Below are 19,154 nucleotides of genomic sequence, written 5' to 3' on the forward strand. Positions count from 1 at the left end.
GAGAGCTGCCGATCATCGATCCATCCACGGGCGGATCGAGCAAGCAATGGCTGGTGTGGTGGTCTACCACATTGATTCCAGACAAGACCCGGCATGCGAGAATTGAAAGCAATCACACGGCCGGGGCGGAGCTGGGGCTTCAGCGAGCAACACACTGCTATAGCAAGCAAAGCAGCAAGCTTGCACGGCGGCACTGGCCGGCGCCAGGCGAATGAAGGAGGGAGAGATGCTTCGTAAAAGAATGGACCGGCCGGCCGGGGAGAAGTGCAAGCACAGTGCTCCGCCACAGTGCCGAGCTGATAGTGATGGGAGAGAGGGAGAGAGAGAGAGAGAGAGAGAGAGAGAGAGAGAGATGGCTGATCTGATGAGGGGGGCCATGCATGTGTGGAAAAGACAAGGGGGGAGATTCCTTAGCCTTCCCTTTCCTCCTCGCATCGATGAGGCAAGGCCTAGCCAGCGCGGGGCCGGCGCGGCTGCTGCCCCACCGAGCGCGCGCGTCCCGTCGCGCGAGAAAGTGAAGGGAGGAGGAGGGGAAAAGGCTAGCTACTGTTCTTCTTCCTCTCCGCTCTGCCGCCCTCTTTCTCCTCGAAAAAGAAACATGGCTCCGCATCCAAATGGGGAGAGGCCGAGGGGGGAGAATAGGGCAGAACGGCAAGGGGGAAAAGCCTGCAGAACGAGATCGATCGGGGCCAGATCGGGAATGCGACCGGGATTCGGAGGGAGATCAGAAGATAAAACTAAAAGAAAAAGTCACAGATCCAAGCATCAAAATTTGCAGATCAACATCTGCATTTCGACGCTCGATCGGATCCGTAAATTTTCCAAAACTAATCCGGAGGACAAGGAGCAGAGGAGTTAGTTGCACCGGCCATGGAGGCGAATGCGCGCGCATGCATGTCGTCGCCGCCGGGAAAAAAAATCTTTAATCCGTGGAAGAATTGCAGATGCAGCTAGCTGAAACAGTGGGGGAGAGCTAGTGTGCTGGGCTGCTGGCTGCCTGCCTGTGCGTGCGCCTGCGCGCTGCGCGCGCGCATGATTTGGTGATCAGTGGGAGTGAGATCCTCGCAGAGAGAGACAGTGGTGGACGCCGCGCGCGTGCGCACGTGCGGTCAGCGCGCCATGGGCCTGACGCGGCATCCAACAGTCCAATCCGGCGGGGGACCAGTGCGGCGCGCAGATCTTCTTCCTCCATCGCCCGAGCTCTCTCGCGCTGTTTTATTTAAGACGACCAGCAGCTCGCCCAGCCCAGGTACGGCGACGCCGCCAGCAGGAGGACGACGCGCCCCACCGTGAGAACTCTGAACTGAAGCCTCCGCGTGCATGGCCACCTGGCAAGCTCCGTACGTCCAGCCATGGGGACTGAGCCGACCGCCTTATCCTAAACACTCACTGAACTGAACTGCCAAGTGATCGAGCTGAGCAAATAAATGTACAGGCTGGAAGTGCACGCGGATGCAGGCCGGCTAATATGATGGCAGGACGAGATGACAGATTTTGGGATAGAATTAATTGGTGTCAGTGCGGATTCGGCAGCGCTTGTACCAGGAGCTTGCAATGAGAGGGCACACGCCATTGATGCAAGCTTTAACTTTGCACCTATTTGCACAGTATAAGCGCAACACGGAATTAAGTGAGATGAGATGCATGATGAGCAAGTACTTATTTGTACTGCATCTCACTACATGCATGTTTATAGAGCTAGGTGACTGAGTGTGTGCCAGGAAACCGAGAACTATAGAGAAACAGTCGCGGTCAAAGAAGATGAAGAGAGATCCTGTGCTCAAACACACATGAACACATCCAATTAGCCTAAAATCTTGCTCTAATCTCACCATGGGTATGCATGGGACATGAGCAAACAGAAAGGCCCATATTATCATTCAGTTTTTGCCAAATTTCCATGTATTATTATTATTACTGACCTAGTAGCTGCTGGATAATTCAGCATAGTGAAAATGACTAGCTCAATAAGGGAGCAGGAAGAATATAATCCAGCCAAAGGAAGAGGGAAAAAAACAGCAGCAAGCAGGAGAGGCAATTTCTAAGGAGCAAGATGTAAGGACGCCGAAAACCAAATGGCAGAAGAAAGAAATAGCAGCTCAAATGTTGCAAAGCTCGAGGTATAGCTAGCGAGACGTACAGAAGCAAATAGACCATGGTTTGCAAAGTGATTCTACTATACTCGGGATGATGTGCTGGCCGGTGCAGCAGCGCCGCCACTCCCTCCCGCCTGGCCAGTCGTCGGTGCAGCTGCCGCCGCCGCCGCCGCGGTGCCACTGGACCCGTCACCGCCGCTCGTGGCGGGGGCAGCCGCCTCTCGTGCCGCCGCGGCGGCCGCCGATGACGATGACGACGACGACGGCGCCGCCTCCCCTGGGGCCGGCGGCGCGGGCTGCTTGCGCTTGCGGTTCTTCTCGTAGGGTATGCCCCGCGCCTTGGCCTGCGAGTCGCGGACCTCGCGGAGGTAGATCCGCACGGCGCGGGCCGCGAAGGGGTTGGACTCGGGCGGGTGTCCGCTCTCCTCGTAGGCGGCGCGGAGGCGGCCGATGAGCGCGTCGAGGGAGCCCCAGGCCTGGCGCAGCGGGCACGGGCACGGCGCCGGCGGGCTGGGGTGGCCGAAGTAGGCGCACCCGGCGGCGTGCACCTTGGTCTTGCCGAACTGGTCCAGGTACTTGAGGAACTCGATGACGTGCGCGCCGCTGCACCTCGCCAGCGTCAGCGGCGGCCGGTGGTTCCGCAGGTACTGCAGGAACGTGTTCCAGTCCCGCCGCTTCTGCGACTCGTACCTGCTCAGCTGCTGCGGCGGCGCCGGCGCCGGCGCGACCTGCGGCTGCGCCTGGGCCAGCGGCTGCACATGGTGCTGCGGCGCCTGCGCGTCGCCGCCCGGCGCCGAGGACGCCCCGGCTGGCCCCGGGGGATCCATGCAGCTCGCTCGCTAGCTCACCCGGCCGGGGCGCCGGGCGAGCCCGCGCGGATCAGTGGAGACGCGCGGCACCAGAGCACCGTCCGGCCCGCGCGGTTGGGTCGCGATGGGATGCGGGTGGGAGAGCGACGGGGGGGGGGGGGGTGGAGGAAAGGGTGGTGAACTGCCGCCTGCTGCGAACGAGCGAAGGGGACGGAGGCGTGGCTGCGCCTGCGTGAGGGTGATAGGCGGAGGCGCGTGGAGGGTGGGGGCCGCCGGGCATTCACGTGGTGGCCCCCGCCGCCCCGAACACAATTCCGCCCCCGCCCTCCCCTCCTCGGCGTAGGAGAGGCGGCGTACGCGTACGTGGGCGGGTTCATGGGATCGCGCGCGCACGGGGCGGCCGGGCGCGCCGCGTATGGGTGAGCAGTGCTGCCTGGGAGACTAGCCGCGGCGTCGCCGGCGGGCGGGGTGGTACGGCCATTGGAGCGCGTCAGATGTGGCTACCGTTCGTAGGCACCCGGCGTAGTGGCGTACTGTTGTGGCATCAGTGTCACCCAGAGCGCTTGTCGGACGGGAATAAGAAGCTATGATGAGGAGGCTTGTACTGTTCCGATCGAGCTTCGGCTAGCTACACATTCTTCTTCTAAACCCCTTTTCCTTTCCTACATAGCAAGGACGCAGCTTCCAAGCTTCGCATTTCGTTCCTTTTTTTTAGTCTTCGCACTGCTTTACCGTCGAAATGGATGCGCTAGCTGAGCGATATTTTTTTCTTGCAATAAAAGTGGGAACAAAGCAGCCGTTATCTTGATGATTTGGATTTTTGAACATTGTAAAACCTGGCTTGTTCTCTCTTCGATAAAAAAAGATTTAGGATATTGACCGGGTGTTTTTGTGTAAGTTGTATTGTCCAAGCTACAATAAGCAAACAACCATCAGGTTCAGAGAAAAAAAAAACTCTAGCACGGCTCCTCTGTTTTGATTATTTATCCCCCCCCCCCCTCCCCCCCCCCCCCCCCAAATCCGTCTAAATCTTTTACGTGTCTCTGTTTATCGAACATCCTCACCTGGGCTTCAGGTGTCTCTTTCCAATTAAGTTTTCGCAATTTGAAATGGGAGCGGGGATCTCTAGCTGCGCAAAAAAAGTAGAGGGACCTGACAGTAACAGAACTATAGTATACCTGTGCCCGATAGCGTTGCTTTCTTATGAAAGGGAATACAAATTAAAGATAATATTGCTTACTACTTTATAGGACACATTTTGATTTGATTTTGTCTTTCTGCAGCCCCAGTTTGATCTGGGCTTATCTATTCGGCGGTCAATAGTATTATGTGTGGCCATTTTTGTTGCCGAAATATGACAAGGAGTAGTGAAGTGACAGTAATATTATTAAGCTATCTATTATCTTATTATTTGGCCAACAAACGGAGCCTCCACGTTCGCTCTCAAGGCCTAAAAATTTCCACGTTAATCGGAAAAAATAAAAAAAATAAAAATTACCCATCACTGCTATTATGATAAAAAATAGCCTAAAATACCCCTGTGTCTAATTAAAAATCACTCACCAATGCCATTATGAAAAATTAAATATAAAATATCATTTAGCTATGTATCAGTTACAAATATATACTATTAATAAAAACTAAAGCTAACAGCAATCAATCAAAATAAAATAAAAATAAGAATAATTATCTGCATAATATTATTAAAGCTCAACAAATCAAATTGTTATTATAGGTAGATCATAGTTGAATTGTTTTAATCAACAATAAAACATAATTTACGATAATGAACCGGATGATGTATGGTAAAAAAATAGTATGACCTTTAAGTACAACGACATGCAAATTTTTGAATTTTCAATACCCATGTTCGCTCTCAAGGTCTAGAAATTCTCACGTTAATCGGAGAAAAAAGAAAAAAAATAAAATTATCCACCACTGCCATTACAATAAAATTTGTCCAAAATACTTTTATGCCTAATTAAAATTAACTCACCACTGCCATTAAAAATATTTTAAAATACTCTATATCTTATTTATATGAATTGTGATAACTTAAGTTATGGAAATAGAAAACTTATTTGTACACACGGATTGGGAAGATTAAAATATGAAGCAACCACCTTTTAGATTAAAATATGAAGCAACCACCTTTTGAGCCTACAATCCAATCGATCTCACATATACAGATCGTTGAGTGTTCATCTTGACCAAGTTATAGCTTAGCCCGATATGAGACACCGGAGTTGCGACTAGCAGGAGCAGCAGTCCATGAAGGCTGTGAGTTGGCCCGGAAGAATAAGAAGCAATGTTGTTATCAGGCTTGAAGACGGTAATCACATGTAGTTGAGAGACGGGCGACTGGGCGAAGTAACATGTTGAGCAAGACGATCGAGAGTTCTAGACAGCGTGCGGTGGCGGCGATACAAGATATGATAAGGAAGATGGAAAAAATCACAAATCATTTATTAAGCAAGCGTTCAGAGGTGCGCAATACACGATGGAGAAGTAGTGCGAAAAAGAATCAAACGAGATAAAAAGTTATTTTTTATTTTTCCAATCTCTATTGCTAACACACTTGCTTCTTTATGTATATTCGGTCTCAAGACATATAAATAATCATGCTAATCAGAAAATAAATAAAAAATATTGACCACTACAATTATGATAATATTAGCCAAAAATATTTATATGCCTAACGAAAATAACTAATCATTGCTGTTATGAAAAGATTAATTAAAAATACCTTTAGCTACCTTCTTTGCAAAGATAACTCAAGTTATGTATAAATTATCAACTTATATTATTGATTTAAAAATAAAGCCAACAAAAATTATTTAGTTAGAATAGGAACAAGTTAAAAGAAAAGAGAGATTGACCAATGGAGATAGTAATAGAGCCCTAACAAAAAAACTTATGACAATATATCTACATTTAAATTACTTTTAAGAACTAGACATAGAGTGCGATAGTAAAAGAACAACATAAAAGAAAAGTATAAGTTTAATTATTATTATAATAATAATGATATTAATATATAAAAACATTTAGATTCTCGATACTAGCCGTGTAAATGCACGGGCCATCTCACTAGTTATTCCTGTATTCCACAAATGAGAAGTGTCGAATAATTCTAGCCAAGAAACCATTTTTCGAGGACCGACAACTCTGCAAGATCCACACACCATTTGCTTAGGAGTGTGTATGACAAGATAAAGTGGTAAAAAACAAATGTATTTAATTCAATAAATAAAAAATAATGTGTTGTTCAAATTAAATAATTCCAATGTGGCATAGCTTAGCTAAAAGAATTTTTTTTTGAAGGAAACAGGAGGGGCGCGCCCCTACTGAAATTTATTACCAAAAGGAGAGAAAAAGGGTTTATGTACAAAAGAACAAAAGGGAAGGAAAGAGAAGAGAAAAGAAGAGACAAGCAGAAAAAAGTAATTAGCTAAAAGAATTTCAAGAGCTCTTCACCAGCTCCAAAGAAAAACAGGCCACCTCCGATCCGTATATCCGTATACAGTGAGTATTATTCCACAAGTCCACGGATAAATTGGCCAGCAGGTTCAGACGCTCAGTGGCTGAGTGGATCGGACTCGAGTATATAGCCCACTAAAATTCCAGCAATTGCAAAATTGAACTGCAGCACGAAACAGAAGTGCCTCAACTCTTCTGCTAGTGCCTAGCTTTTTTCGCTTCCAAGTTAAGGCAGGCCACTGCCAGTCTGCAGCTAGCCTGGGAGAACCTGCTTGCAGGTAAAAAAAATAGGAAGATAATATGGGATAAAAGATGGCTGAAATACAGACATCCTTGTCAGTGCATTTGTTCACCGTATGAGCAGGGTCGGATACAGGAGGGGGGCTTAAGCCCCCCTTAAGCTCCCCTAATTACACGTAAAACACTGTAGCAAGACATCCAAATCACCATTAAATCTTCACACAAATCAACATCTCTATTGTTTCAGCCCCCTTGCCTCCAATTCTGCATCCGCCACTGCGTATGAGGGTGTCCAATCTCACTTTTTTTTTTGAAGAAAATCCAATCTCACTTGGGCAGCCTCTGAAATACTACTACTGCCGTATGTTTTCAACGAGGAGACATGCGGTTTTGCTTTGCTTCCATGGAGCCAACACACCACGGTTTTACACAGGAAAATTTGAACCCCCTCCTTTTTTTTCGTAGGATGATAGTAACTGCATTGGATTATTAGTGGTAGACTGCCAACTCGATAGCGTCCTTTCCTGTGCATAAAGTAGTCAAACAATTTGACATATTAGGCGAGACGTCAGTGTCTGCATTTTTACTCCGAAACATTCTCGACAGTACTGAGCCCCTCTCACATTCTCACCTCGGAGCTGGGCTAGCCGAGCATTTCCAAGAACTTCAGTTCCACGCGTACACACGTGTCTGGCTGAAACCGCTTCGTCATTTTAATAAGCTGCTTGTCTCGAACAAGAAGCTAGCCATGTCACAGTAGGAGTCAAAGGCTCCAAGCTATTGATGACCAGTAGCTAATTTAACCACCATTGTGAGTTCAGACAGGCAGTTCGAGCAGGACTGATCAAGAGATGATCGAGGTTGCTCAGTCGCCACACTCAATTAAGAAGCAAGTTCCATCAGCATGAATGCACATGCTCATGACAAGATGCATGTACATTGTACATGCATGCATCTCCTAGACTAATTGTATCGCCCTTTGCGGCGTCAAATCGTTCCCCTCTGCGCGTTTCAAACGTGAGCCACATGCGTGATCTGATCACTGTAACGTCCCGCCTTCCCGAGGCCGGGCCCGCTTACATCTGACTGCTTTCAAAAACATAGACTGTCCTCACAGACCAACACATGTCTTTTCTGCACACTTTGTCCTCACCCGGAAATAACTTCCCAGTCAGTCACACATCCCCAAATTACTCCGGGCCAAGCACGCTTAACCTCGGAGTTCTTTGGAGACCGACTTTCGGAAAAGAAGTTGCAACTTGTTGGTATGAGTATCCTATTAATCCTATTAAGCCCTGGGCCGGGGTGTCACATACTCACCCCCTTAAGAGACCGACGTCCTCGCCGGTCAATCCCAAGCCAGGAACATCCTCTCTTGGTCACGTCCCGTACGTCCAGTGCCAGCAGCCCATGTGCCACGTCCGTGCGTCCAGTGCCAACGGTCCCTGTACCACGTCCGTGCGTCCAGTGCCAACGGCGCATCCCAGATGCCCGCACACTGACCCGCCACGCGCCCGTGCACATGCCGGTGGCATCTGCGCCCCCACGCGCCCGTGCTCATGCCTCCGCACTTACGCTCGTACGTGCCCGTGAAACCGCGAGAGTCGGCTCTGATACCATTCTGTAACGTCCCGCCTCCCCGAGGCCGGGCCCGCTTACATCTGGCTGCTTTCAAGGACATAGACTGTCCTCACAGACCAACACATGTCTTTTCTGCACACTTTGTCCTCACTCGTGCGCACCCGGAAATAACTTTCCGGTCGGTCACCCATCCCCAAATTGCTCTGGGCCAAGCACGCTTAACCTCGGAGTTCTTTGGAGACCGGCTTTCGGAAAAGAAGTTGCAACTTGTTGGTATGAGTATCCTTTTAATCCTATTAAGCCCTGGGCCAGGGTGTCACATACGTAACACCCCAAACTCCGACCGGTCCGACCGGTATGACCGGCCGGTCCGACCGGTATCGGCAGCACGGATCACGGCGGCCACGCGTCGAGCATCCTCGCCGGAGTGTGCGCCGTGGCCACGTGCCGGCCATCCTGGGCACCAACGCCGCGTTGTTATCCACCTCCCGAAGCTTCTCCCAGCCGTCGCTTCTTCCTTCCTTCCCTTTCTTTTTCCTCCCGTTCGTGCTAGGGCTCGAGCCGAGCCGTGCCGTCGCCGCCCCCTCTAGCGCGTGCCGTTGCTCATGCCGTCGCCGCGTGCTTGCTGCCTGCCTGCTTGCGCTGCCAGCCTCGCTGCCGGCCGGCCCCGTGTGCCTGCGCCTGCGCAACGCCGCTGCTCGCCATGGCCGCCGCTGGCTCTGCACGCAGCGCCCTCACCTTCGGCCCCCCTGCCCTAGCCAAGCCCCTAAATGGCTCCCCCTCGACCTCCTGAAGATCACCGGCCTCCCCACCGACAAGCTTCTTCGCCAGAGCGCCGCCGCCATGGCCGCTCGGCCCCTGCCACCATGGACAGCACGTCTCCGGACGCCCCCCCCCCCCCCCGCGCCGAGCACCTCCCAAGGTAGCCCGTGTCTCCCTCTTGCTCTTCCCCCACCTAGCCCTCGCCATCGGCGAGCGAGCTCGCCGGATTTTGGCCTCGAACCGCCGCCGGCCATGGCCCTGCGCCATGGCTCAACTAGGACCGGTCTGACCGGTTGTAATAACCGGTCTGACCGGTGGTCATCTTTTATTCAATTGATGAAACTTGCAGATTGCGTAACAAATCAAGGAAAAATCCGAAAAATACAAAGTCAATTTTGTTTGAATGTTTAGATTTAAATCTTCAGGGGGAAAATATTAGATCTCATGAAATGATCTTTTTGCTTTACTAGACTTCAATTGGTTCTTAGACTCGTTTAATTAGTTTCGGGAAATCTATTAGTCTAAAATTTATGAAACTTAGGTAGTAGTTTAATTTATGTATAGATAGCCCACTATAAAAGTTTTCGACCTAGAAAACATAGTTGGAGGTGTTAGTGGGTTCTTCATGTGTTAGTATATTTAGAGGTTAAGGAGTAGTTTACAATTAAGATAAATCATGTTAAAAATTAAATTAGGGAGTTGTACCAGTGTTCTGTAGCTTAGCTGGGGTTTAGTTCGGTAGGACCGGTCTGACCGGTCGAATGGACCGGTCTGACCGGTAGTGTGGCCAGGACAGGTAGATACCGGTCTGACCGGTCGGGGTCCGGGCAGTCCGGCCATTTGTCCGGATACTCCGGGAACTTTTCCGGATCTTTGGTCTCGAGTCTGAGCGGTGGTAAATGTAAGGTTAGGTTTATTAGCTTTATTTCTCCATGCTAAATGTTTACTTCGTACTTTTAGTTGTGCTTGACAAAGTGATTTTTGTTGTTTATAAATGCATAGTTGGAGATAGGAGAATACTAAAAATATAAAACCGGTTGGGTTAACTTCGTGTAGACTCATGTAAGGTTTAATCAACCTCCGTAGATGTAGTGTTTATAGTTAGGCAATATCGACCTTGTGCTTGTATTGCTTTACTTTTTACTGTATTATTCGTGCATTCATGCATATGCATCGTTGCACTTCATTTAGGTACGCTAGGGGCACGTGTGTGGACATGAAGTGCGCGGTGTGGAGCCAGACCACAAGACGGCGTTCGGGGGTATCTCCAGAAGGTGGGAGGACCGCTGAAGCAACCGAAGACCTGGCCCAATGGTCGGAAGGGCCCAAGGCCTTACAAAAATTAATACTAACTTAGTGTTACCCTCAGGCAAGCCCCGGTGCATGTCCTATTATTTTAAATTATGTTTCACTATGCATATGTTCTATCTATTACTTGTGCATTATGTATTAGGAATTGATTGGAACCCTAGCTGCATGATCCCCAGGTTTCCCTGAATTTTTACTAGTAAGCCTACGTCGATAGCGGTGCTAGGCTAAATAAGTCCGGTAGAAGTCGGGTGGCTTCGTGTCACTCGCGAGACACAGGAAACTTTAGAAGCCGAGTAATTGCCAGTTACTCGCGAGATACACTACTATCTTTATACTTTAGTGTTTGTGAAATGGATTGTAATGGATATGGAGATGTGAGACCGAGCGGGGATGATGGATAGGTATGGCAGCAGGACAGGGTTCCTGGGTGTCTTAGCCCCGTAGGGCGAGTCGAGTAGTCGCGGAGAAACGGGGTGCACATGTTTACTTTTGGTGGTCTCACGTTGAGCTCGGCTGACTATATGAAGGTGGGGTGGTTCTGTAGTTCGAGGCGGGGAAGGGAATGGTTGGCATGTATAGTCCGACGGGGCAAATACGTGCCGTGTTGGTTAGGTCCACCTTGCAAGGTTAAATCGGATCGATTCGCCGTGTCTCGCGGTTATGAGGGCCTTGGTCTCTTTGTCACACCGTAGCAAATGAGATAGGATATTAGAAACATAAAAATGGATAATATTCTGAATCTTAATTTGGATGTCCTAACTTGAGTGTTTAGATAGGCAAACATTAGTAAGAGTTTATCTATCTAAAATATGCGGCTAAAACATGGAAAGTAAGGATACACCTCTAGTTGCTTTTTCTGCAAAACAAACCACCAGCCAAAGGCCGTGCATGTCTAGATATGTGGGCTAAGTTATACTCACTGGTCGGGTAAGTCTTGCTGAGTATTAGTATACTCAGGGTTTGTTGTTTATCCTATTTCAGGTATAGAAGCTAACTAGGTCTCACATCGGTGGGCTCGATGTGGCGCCTCGTATTCCCGTCTCGGTAGTCCTCGGCTTATTTAGTTCGTTTTGTTTACTTTCGAGTAAAAATGCTCTGTAAGCTAGATTCTCGTCCACTGCTATCATTTCATTTGTAAATTTTAAATTTAAGCTGCTTTGTAAAAGTCTTGCTATTATTTTCCATTTTTGTAATATTGTTATTTTGCTGGTACCTTCCGCGCTCTCCTTCGTGCGAGACTTCTGGTGTGTTTCGATCGGCCTGTGGGTTGGAAGCAGCCTGTCAAGTTACACTTAATTAAGCTAATGCGCCAAAGGACGGAGGTTACGCTTAATTAAGCGTTTTAACTCGACGGGTCTGTCACAATCACGGACCAAGCAACAGTGCACTTGGTGAGGCTGCAGAGTGGCAGACTCCAGCAGCCGTCAAATACCTACGACGATCGATTCCCCTAGCTTGTTGCTAGGTTAACCTCACCTTTTCTATCCCGAAGCAGGGCTCCGACGAGGCGGCGACGACGACGACGGAAAGCTAAGCTAGCTGGCTCTGGCTGCTGCAGCATTAGGCCCGATCGCGATTTGCGCGTACGTCACAGATCCTCCGAGATCGGTTGGGCCTGGTGGCGATCGGCAGCTTTGATAATCCACTTTCGCTAAGCACTAGCTTGATTGATGCTTATTTTACTTCGCAAATGGGTTAAACTTCTTAACCCATCTGGACAGTGAGGGGGAAAAACTGCCAACGCGGCGGCCAAGTTTCCCCACCCCTGATCACGTTTCACGACCGGCGCGCGCGTGTCATGCCGTTCGAGAGGGGCGGCCGCGCGCCGCCGCCGCCGGGTTCTGGAAGCGGAATGGGATTTGATTTTGACCGTGAGCAGGATTGAGCTAGCTGCTACCTGCGTCACTGCAGACTGCGTGCCGGCTAACGCTATGCACACCGAGGCCTGACGTCAGTCAGTGGGGACGAGGGCAGCACAGTAATACTGCAAAATTCTTAGGCTTGTCAAGCTGACAGGTACTGTTTCCTTGAGGGGGAAAATGGTATCATGGAAACCAGATTGTACTTCTATGAGGGCAAAGCCTGAAAATGTGATGAGGGAGACGAAGTAGTAGCAAATCAATGGGTCATATTTGAAAAATTCGTAGTTTATATGGTGAAATTTTGAGTGCAACTAAAGCGTGGGAGTTTTTATATCAATGTCACTTTTATATATTGAGATCAATATAGAAAATGTGACGATTTGATTTATCTTTAACAGAATTTGCATACTGTGTTCATAATTTTGCTACATGTCTTGCATCTATTACTATGGAAACTATGATCAACGGTACATTCTAGGGTTCACCAGGTTCTACTATAGCTCGGTTCGATTAAGGTCAAAGCCCAAGATTCATCTTGATCTTAACATATATATACAAGTTGGATGTCGTTGTCGGTGCCCTAGGGAGAAGAGGCTCCTGGTAACTGATTAAAGTTAACTCGTCTTGCTTTAAAATAGATGGAATGTGATGCAACTTGAACCTAACAACATTTGTTTCTTGCTATCGCCTTGAATCAACTTTTCTTTGTGGAGACATACTCCATTAAGTTTTCTCTTCTACTTCGGTAGCCCATGAGGCCATGAGTTGATATAAAGTAGCATTTTTCTTTATCCCTCTCATTCTCAATATGGAAGGCAAGAAAGGTTTATCACACCCTCCCCTATATATAAAGAGAAAATTCCCTCTAAGGCCCTGAGACAAATGACACTTCCTTCTATGGCCCTGGAAAGTTCAAACTCCCTTCTTTAGCCCTATTTTTATCTTGCATCCCTTATATGGCCCTGCCGTGAGATCTCTAGTTAAATCTCAGTTAAGTGGCTGTGAAAAGACAAAAATACCCCTAACTCCCTCTGAAGCTACCGCGCCTCTCCCCCGCCGGTGTGATTTACATTATTATGTGAATCTATTATATTGTATGTGAATCTAGTGTGTTAAAAATGTGAAGAATTTGCTGCATAATATCGTGCTGTACATCTCCAATATCTGTTCTCCATGAGATCTCAATATCTGTTGTTTGTGCGCCAGGGGTACTATTGTCTTTTCACAGTCACTTTAACTGGGAGTTAACTGCAGATGTAACGGCAGGGCCATGGAAGGGAAGGAAAATGAAATCAGGGTCAAATAAGGAAGTTGCAAGTTTGCAGGGCCATAGAAGGAAGCGTGATTTGTTTGAGGGCCTTGCAGGGAATTTCCCCATATATAAACTTTGGCCTACTGGAGAAGTGTACAAAGGTTTATCACCCTCCCTGTATATCTAGATGAATAGTAAAAGTTATGTATTTAGATTTGCCAAAATAACTTACAATTTGAATGGAGGGAGTATATACTTGTCGCTTGCATAGCCATGTATGGTACTATTGATCTCACTAGGAACCAATCACCCTGAATCCCTGAATTATGTATATTGTGCATGTCTGCCTAGGTGTGTGCATGCGCATACGGGTGTTGCGCATGTTTGGAACTTCAAACACTAAGGTTGTACATAGTATAGTTGATTACCGTGGGAAAAAAACGAAGTTTGAGCTTCAGACTTCCTCAAATTAATCGGGGTAATTTCAATGCAGTGACAATACTACAGTACAAGCCGCAGCGTCACAGTATACATAAGTCGTCCGTTCATGGCAGTTTCTCCTGAAACAGTGATCCTGTGAGACAAAGACAGACGCTACGCCCAACAAATAAAGCTGTAGGGCTTGTGTGTACCCCCGTTTGAGTTTGACTCGAGACGACGGGCTAGCGAGAGAGACGTACGTACGTCGAGACGAGCGCGCACGAAACGCGTCGGGGTGTCGATCGCTCTGCCGCTCTGCTGTCTGCTCCCAGACCTGGACGCCCAACCAAGTCGAAGTCGAAACGTGGGAGTGTGGGAGGAGATGAGATCGGCGCTGGCGGCCCACCACCGGGGCCTGGGCCGCCCGAGCGCCGCCTGGCGACGACCGCGCCGACCGACCCCGCGACTCGCTCGAGCGAGCCCATGTCGCGCGCGCCTTCGCCGTTCGACGACGGTGACGTCGCTGGCGGCACCGCGGCAGGCGGCATCCAGCCGCGTGCGTGCCCGTCCTATCACCGACTGGCAGTGCAGTAGTGCAGCGCAGCGCAGCGCAGCAGGGTAGCTAGCGAACTGATCCGATCCCCGTCCCGTGCCATCGACCTCAGCCAGCAGGTTCTCTATCTTCGCCTGTTCGGGCGACCCGCTCGGTTTGTGTATACACATGTACAGGGAGCAACGGTTTGGTCGGGCGTCCATTTTTCTCTGGTGAACAAGTACTCCTATCATATTACATTCAGAACCTCGCCTATGGCCTTGTTTAGTTTCCACGTCATAAACCCGTAAACGCAAAAAAACCGTCACATCGAATGTTTCGACACATGTATGGAGTACTAAATGAAGTCTATTTATAAATTTTTTTGTATAAATAGGCTATAAATTGCGAGACGAATCTAATAAGCCTACTTAATCTATGATTTGCAACAGTGATGCTACAGTAGACATCTGCTAATTATTAATTAATCATGAATTAATTAGCATCATTAGATTCGTCTCGCGATTTACAACTCATCTGTGCAAAAATTTTTGTAAATAGACTTCATTTAGTACTTCAAATTAGTAAAATTCCAACGAAAAAATTTGAGCTGGAAGCCCATATTCCTAGACTCCCGATGCACCTTGTGTTTCTCGGTCGCCTTCCTCTCTTTTTTTTTTGGATAAAGTCATCTTCCTCGTTACGACAGTGAACTCTATTCGATCTTGTTCTTGACATGAAAGGTTGGCGAGAAAACATCTCATCACGTTATAGTGCTCTGGGGCCCAGCTGGGTGGCTGGGTTAATTTGTTTCGGAAGCCAATCAGAATCAGGTAGCAGCAGCATCCAGGAATAAACATATAGTCAATTCAACACAACAGACGCGACATAATTAATAACCATTTCCGTATATGGTTTCTCTGCCAACTTTATTATCTTTTACTTCGGTCAGGGGGTGTTTAGTTGGTGAAAAAATTTGTATTTGGGTATTGTAGCACGTTTCGTTGTTACTTGACAATTAATATCCAATCATGAATTAATTAACATCATTAGATTCATCTCGTGCTAATCAGTTAGACTGTGTAATTAGTTATTTTTTCCAACTGCATTTGATGCTCCATGCATGTGTCCGGAGATTTGATGTGACGGGTACTATCTAAATTTTTTGGAAATTAAACGAGGTCTAAAGTCCTGCCCAAACGGATAAAAAAACGGCTTCGCCCAAAGAAAGCTGCATGAAGCCCTAAAACAGTTTAAGGAGAAAAAAGAAAACCGGCTTCATTGGTTTTTCTCCCTCTCCAAACATTAAGGTCCCAAAACTACTCATATTGCCACTGAGAAATTGTTTTACAATTTTTTTCTAAAAGCCTTCAACTCAAAAAAAAAACTAAAACTACACCACTGGAGTCAAAGTCAAAGCCATTTCTAAATTGCCTCGGGTCTAACAATGTGCTTTTAAAATGACTGCCTTTGGGTTCAATAGTGCAGTAGCTTTTTCATGAGATAAAGCCATTTGGGAAATTTTTTTTTGGAAAACTACTTCTCAATGAAAATGTGTGTAATTTCAGAGGCAATTATTACTTAGGAAGGGACGAGAACTTGAGAAGCCACTTTTTTAGCTCATTTTTTTGTGTAAAGTGTTTTGGAGCTTGGAGAGGACTTTTTTGATGGAACTATTTAATTTTTACCCATTTGGTAGGGTTTCACCTAAAACTGGTCAAGAAGTCCTACCAAATCGACATTCAAAGCCTGTTAAACATCCGCTGTGTATGTTGTACGGATAATTGAGTGTGAACACTTTTAATCGCAACTGGATGATCCATCGAGATATTCCGTCAGGTCCAGTCTCATCAACGGGTATGTACGTACTATATTTCCCTTCGAAAGAGGACCCTACTGTGTACGCTAATCACTCTTCCAAGTAGCTATAGATTACCTCGAAAAGGACCGCGAAGTGACATTCTTGCATATTTGCTGATTACTCTTCCAAATACGTCACCTCATAAATAAAGGATTGCGTGGTTAATGGAAAACGAATGACAGGGGTCTCTCTTTAGCCGAATGGGATCGATCGAGCTAGCTTTCAGCCAGCCTCAGGCCCCATGGAAAGATGATTCACACAAGCTGTGCCGTTGGAGCGCTGGCATTGCGGTGGATCATGGCTTTGGCCGGAAAAGCAGCATCATATATTCCAACGCAAAGGACAAAGAATCTAGGGCACATAGACTTCTAATACTTCCCCTACTTCTCTATCGGTCGGCTAGAATTCCGTGGGAGCTACGTATACTCGGGTTGTTTGGGGTGTTTGGTTCAGGAGCTAAATTTTAGTCCATGTCACATTAAAGAAAATCTTAGTATTAAAAAGTATTTAATAAAGATTAATTATAAAACTAACCCTAGAATCCTAGGGCTAAATTGCGAGACGAATCTAATGAGGTATATTAATTCATGATTAGCAAATGGTTATTATAGCATCTCTGTAGCAAATTATAGATTAATTAGGCTCATTAGATTCGTCTCGTGAATTAGCACTTAGCTATAAAAAAATTATAAACAGATTTTATTTGATACTCCAAAATAGTAAGATTCTTTTTGATGTGACAGAGACTTATTAAAAAAAAAGTCTGTGGAACCAAACAACACATGGATTCAAATCATGTGATCGAGAACGTGGTGTGGAAAGAAGGACAATGTTGGATCACCGCATTTTTTTTGTGTGTTCCCAAATGGCTGGTTCCTGCTTGTCCTTAGTATTAGGTCGTGTCCTTAGTATTAGGTCGTTTTTTATTTATTTTTATGTATTTTTCCTTTGCGTTTTGGCATATGAGGTTCCTTTATTGTAATACTTGTAACTCCTAATGAAATGCTTGCGAAATGGTTGTGTGATGACGGCCCAAATTAACACACCTCTGTTAGTGGTAGGCACTCATGGCGTAACCGATATTATGGCTTCATTCCGTAATGACCACACTAGAGGGCGCGCTAGAGCCATCTCAGATGATTATTATTATTATTAGGGGGTAATAATCATGCATTTGACGGTTACTACTCGAACCAGTAAATTATGACGAGCTATTGAGCTTGAGCGCTCATGATGAGCTCCACGCACAGACCGATCGATCGATCGAGTCGTGCATTGTGCCATCCTCCATCCATGCAGATCGATATAATGCACAAGAAGAACGGCTGCCATGTCCCTAGCTACTACCAGTGTACGACAGCCACACGATTAACCACTACCCCTGCAGCCAGCGTGCGGCGCAGCATGATGCATGATACATATACTACGCGCGGGGCACCAGGACGATCACGATCCATGCCGGCGATCCATGCGCTCGCACGGGAACCGGCCGGAGCGCCGGGTACGTCGGCACGGGCATCGCGCCCGGCCCGCAGGCCGCAGGCCGTACCGCGTGCTGGTGCGGGACACGCGCGCGTGCCCGTGCGTACGGGACCCCTCGTACACGCAGGGGTGTCGGGTGTGCCGTGCGCGCGCGCTAGGGTCGGCGCGGTAGTGTTGTGTGCAACTGCATATATACGCACAGGCCAGGAGTACTACTAGCTTACTCGGGCTGTGTTTAGGCCCTGTTTAGATCCGATGGGTGTAAACGCAAAAAAATTTTGCAAAGGAATTTAGGTAATTTGAAGTACTAAATGAAGTCTATTTGCAAAACTTTTTGCACAGATGGGTTGTAAATCGCAAGACGAATCTAATGATGCTAATTAATCTATGATTAATCAATAATTAGCGGATGGTTACTGTAGCATCACTGTTGCAAATCATGAATTAAGTAGGCTCATTAGATTCGTCTCGCGCTTTACATTCAGCCATACAAAAAATTTTGTAAATAGACTTCATTTAGTACTTCAAATTAGCAAGATTACTTTGCACTTTTTTGCGTTTACAGCTTTTTTGCGTTTACGGGGTGGGAACTAAACAGGCCTAGTTCCCTGAAAAGCACTGTAGCGCTGTGGAAAAAATACTGTAGCACTTTTCGTTTGTTTGTGGTAGATATTGTCCTACCATGACCTAACTAGGCTCAAAAGATTCGTCTCGCAACGTACATCAAAACTATGCAATTAGTTTTTTTATTTACCTATATTTAGCACTACATGCATGGATCATTTACTACATTTAATGTTTCGATTTGATGGAGATGTGATGGAAAATTTGGTTTCTGTGGGGGGTTTTTGGATCTAAACGGGGCCTCGATTGTAATCCCGTCCAATCATCGGTTGACGTGACCTGAACAGAAACGAAATTCGCCGAGAGGTCACCACACGCTATTTGCGATTTACTTTTGACCCAGCCACTGGCGAGACGACGACGTACGTAGCTGCTCGTCGAGCTAGTTTTGGAAAAGGCCGAGACGACTGCACACGAGAATGTGCGCGGTCGTCGCCGCACGCGGCTTGCTCCACATGACTACAGCGACGCCACCAGCTCGGCCCCTGTCGCCACGGCGTTTTCCGAGCTCCGGATCGCATGAATGCCAATAGGCATGGCGGCTCGACAAGCGCGTGATGAGCTTCTTCCATGTCGTATCGGCACATCGCCGATCGCCCAAAGCCTCTCAAACGGCTGGCAGAATTGTCCACTTCGTGGGATATATCCGGCCGGGCCCCGGCCTTGGCCGCTCACGATCTGCTGACTGCTAAAAGCAAGTCCAAGAGACGGAGCTCTGTCCACACTTCCTCATTCGATTCGGTCAAGAAACCAGCCAGCTAGCGTCAGCAATTCTACGCGCTGGATCGTTTTCAGTCTGTTTGGATCTAGCAGCCGCACTGGATCCGCCACCCGCCACGGGG

General features: G+C 47.5%; 1 protein-coding gene across 1 annotated transcript; it reads right to left on the reverse strand.

The window, feature by feature from the left end:
• Positions 1-1,851: 1,851 nt before the first annotated feature.
• Positions 1,852-3,099, reverse strand: LOC120698387 (protein G1-like8). Its single transcript, XM_039981966.1, has one exon. It carries the CDS (start codon positions 2,921-2,923, stop codon positions 2,177-2,179), a length of 747 nt encoding a protein of 248 aa, XP_039837900.1. The 5' UTR covers positions 2,924-3,099; the 3' UTR covers positions 1,852-2,176.
• Positions 3,100-19,154: the final 16,055 nt, after the last annotated feature.

This window comes from Panicum virgatum, chromosome 3K (assembly GCF_016808335.1).
Source record: "Panicum virgatum strain AP13 chromosome 3K, P.virgatum_v5, whole genome shotgun sequence".
NCBI classification, from domain to species: Eukaryota; Viridiplantae; Streptophyta; class Magnoliopsida; order Poales; family Poaceae; genus Panicum; species Panicum virgatum.